The sequence below is a fragment of the Corvus brachyrhynchos genome, unplaced genomic scaffold (genome assembly GCF_000691975.1).
Source record: "Corvus brachyrhynchos isolate BGI_N302 unplaced genomic scaffold, ASM69197v1 scaffold466, whole genome shotgun sequence".
In the NCBI taxonomy this organism is placed as follows: Eukaryota; Metazoa; Chordata; class Aves; order Passeriformes; family Corvidae; genus Corvus; species Corvus brachyrhynchos.
This window is the reverse complement of record NW_008238635.1, coordinates 1,282,448-1,285,780: the sequence shown is the minus strand read 5'-3', so window position 1 is coordinate 1,285,780 and position 3,333 is coordinate 1,282,448. Positions and strand designations below refer to the sequence as shown.

Genomic DNA, 3,333 nt, shown 5'->3' with positions numbered 1-3,333 from the left:
GGGTGGGAGGGGAGCACGGTCTGCAGCCCTGCGGGCGGGAGCGGCCCCGAGAGCATCAGGGCACGCACGGAGCCCCTCAAACAGCACCCGGCCGAGGAGGCCCCCAGCCTCCCCCCTCCCCGGGCTCCCACCCTCGCACGATTATCATATCAATTTGCTGTGGAGCCGCTTGTCTGGGCTCTGCATCGATCTTGGCTCCTCTTGGCAGACAAACAACAACCTCATCCTGCCCAGCTTTCATTATTTTCATCCCCCCTCCTCCCCAGCCCTGAAATTAGAAGCAGCATCTCATGCCAGCATCCTCCCCTGCAACCCCCTGTGCACCCACAAGCATCCCATCCCCACATCCCCACCAGCCCAGCCCTACCTTGGAGCTGCACTTTGTTCTCGGGGCTCTGCACCAGGACGGAGCTCACCGAGTCCAGGTTGTCATAGTTGCTGCAGCCGAGTGGCCCTGTCCGTGTTTCTGTCACCTAAGGTGGGGACAGGGATACAGGAGGGGCAGGTGGTCAGGGACACAGGAGGGGACGCAGGGTGCGCTACCCCGCTGGGAGTGCTGCAGATAATCCCTGACCACGCTGGCCATGCCCCACTCCTCGTAGCAGGGATGGCCACGGGCGGAGAGGAGAACGAATTATCTGCTAATTAGCTTGTTGACAGGCGGCAGCCCCGCCTGCAGCCCTCTGAAAAATGTGCCTTTATTAGCGTGCCCAATTTCCCATAAATAACGGGAATATGTTAACTTTCCCTGCTCTCTGGGTGATGCTGGTTTTAGGTCTGGCCAGCAGCGAGGGGCCGCTGGTGAGGCGTGGGGCCGCAGTGTCCCAGCGCTGTCCCCTCCGAGCCCCCTCGCCTACCTTGATGGCGGCCGTGGCGATCTGGATGTGGTGCAGCCGGCGCAGGGTGCTCTCCCGGTCGATGAAGTAGGAGGCTGCCAGTTGGTGCAGGGTCTCCAGCGAGACCCCCGAGCTGTTCCCAGGCGCCCCCGCAGGCTCTGCCCTCCGGCTCAGCTTGCGCTTGTCCACAAAAATGGTCAGGGACTCCTCTCCTGGGGGGGAGGACAGGCAAGACTTTTGGGAGGCTGCTGGGCTCCCCCCGTTCCCTTTCTTGGCCGTGTTTCTCCCGCAGTGCTTCTTTCCCCACTCCCCTCCTCTCGCAGCCCTTGAGCGAGGGGGGTGAGCAGGACCGGGCACCCCCAGCACTCACCTCCCAGCGTGGCGGCCAGCAGGAAGTGTGTCCCATACTTTTTGATGAGGCTGTCGGTGATCTGCTGGGGGCTGGGCCGACGCCCCAGCAGCCGGATGTTGCGGATGAATTCGGGGGCCAGGGGAAGTGGTAGGCTGAAGAAATCTTTCCTCTCCAAGGCCAAATTATTCACCTTCCAACGGGCAAACTCTCTGTGGGAGGAGAGCAGCAGTGGGGAGAGGGTGTGAGGTGGGTCTGGCCGTGGCACACGCATGCTCTCCTTCCTTCTGTCCCCGATTTCCAGCTCAGGACAGGTGGAAAACTCCAGTTAGAATCACCCCGACCTCCCCATCGGAAGTGAAGGACCTGCTGCACGCCCTTGCCAGCTATGGATCCAGCCAGGACAAAAGCACCGTCCCTCCCTGAGCCATTGATGGTGATAAAGAGCTACAAGCAGCGGAGATGCCTGATATTGATTAATCCAGCACCTCCGGCAGGCATTAATCACAGCCCAGGGCAGGGCTAGACCCTTTTCCAGCCCATTGGGCTGTTTAGATCTCATCCCTCCTCCAGCTCTATGCCTGTGGATCCAGGTGAAAATCCAGCACCTGGGGGTATCCTGGTTTTGAATATCAGTAGCGTTTTGTGGGAAGCTGGAGGCGTTGGGATGTGGTGGGGCTGGTGGTGGGTCCCCTCAGAGCCGCAGATGCTGTGAATGTGCCCCCCCGGCCTTGCCCAGCCCTAGGGAGCAGCTGCCCAGCCTCCAAAACCCCACGGCCTCGTAAACAACCGGCAGCAAATTTCAGCCTAATCTTTGGCATTTTGCTCTAATTAAAACCAGGCGGTGGCTTTCAGACAGTTTTGCTGGGGCTGGATGGGAAAAGATGGAGAGCGAGGGAGGAGGAGGGATGGGTGCAAAGCAGCAGCTGCTGGGCTTGGCAGATGACAGGTTGCCTCCCATCATGATTTTTGGGCCCAGAAGATGGGATGCTGGGGCCAGTAGCAGAGCTGGGGATGGGGGGGTGGGGGGGGGGTGCTGCCTCTCCTCTTGCACACACACTCCCTCGGGGCCGGCCTGCCAATTTCCCCCCTTCCATCCCACAGGCAAAGCAAGCCCCGAGGGCTGCCGGCAGGTTCTCTGCCTCCGGGGAGGTGTGAGCCGGCTGCTGTCCCTCTGGCTGCTGCTTCCTGTCCCACCACCGTCACCGGCAGCATCCCTAGAGGACGCTGGTCCCTCGGCATGGCAGCGTCAGCACACAGGGAAGAGGAGAGGAGCTCCCTGGGGGTGCCGGGCTGCATAACAGGGCTGCAATCCTGGCACCCACGTCTGCGTTCCCGGGAGGCAGTGGCCAGGCTTTGCTCCACTGTTTGAAGCCCCCAGGGCTCAGCACCGGTGGGGAGTGGAAGGGGAAAGGGCTCATTAGCCAGAGGTGACAGTCCCAGTTAGGTCCAGGAGGCTGTGGAGTGGAGTGGGTTTCCCACAGAGGCTGTCATGGGGTGGCCCTTTGCTGTGGTGAGTGGACCGTACTGCTGCCAAACCTGGTTCTCTGCTGGCAGGAAACCCTCCCCCAGCCTCGACCCCCCATGCATCCAGCATCCCACTGCAGCAGTCTGTGGGCTGATGGCACTGGGGACACGCCAGGGGGTCAGTCAGGGTGGCTCTTCTCGAGCCCCAGCAGCATTCCAGCCCCAGGGGGACTGCCAGTCTAGGCAGGTTCAGTAATTTGGCACAAAGATGGATTTGTGCATGGAAAAAGGACAAAAGAGCATCTTTGTCCAAAGGGCCTGGAAGGTGGACACCACATGCACACTGCCCCTTCTGCTGTTCCCAGTTTCCACCTCGGGGCAGGAGATCAGTAGGTGGAGGATGCCCAAAGGGACTGGTGTACGCATGAGACCCATCCTCCTGCCATAAGGGCTGATTCCATCTCAACCTGTGCCCCAAATCCCTCCCAGCTTAGGGCAGATCCTGCCTGGAGCCCAGCCTGGCCACACCACGAGCATCCTGGGGGGGCTGCTATTACATTCCCTGGAAAAGCAGCATTTCACATCCACCCATCCGATGGACAGCCTCCTCCCACACGTGGGGGTCTGCTCGCGTGGATTAGAGAGGGTCTGCCTCCCTTCTGCCGTGCCCCCGCAGCCCCC

At 61.1% G+C, this 3,333-nt stretch overlaps 1 protein-coding gene across 1 annotated transcript in view; it reads right to left on the bottom strand.

Annotated features, from left to right (window-relative positions):
- Positions 1 to 3,260, bottom strand: part of BRINP2 (BMP/retinoic acid inducible neural specific 2) — a 6,153-nt gene extending 2,893 nt beyond the window's left edge. The window contains exons 1-3 of the mRNA XM_017737455.1: positions 1,207 to 3,260; positions 858 to 1,048; positions 294 to 473 (exon numbers count right to left, since the gene is read on the bottom strand). Coding sequence (XP_017592944.1) covers positions 294 to 473; positions 858 to 1,048; positions 1,207 to 1,459 — 624 coding nt within the window. The 5' untranslated portion in view covers positions 1,460 to 3,260. The remainder of the gene's footprint in view (positions 1 to 293; positions 474 to 857; positions 1,049 to 1,206) is intronic.
- Positions 3,261 to 3,333: the final 73 nt, after the last annotated feature.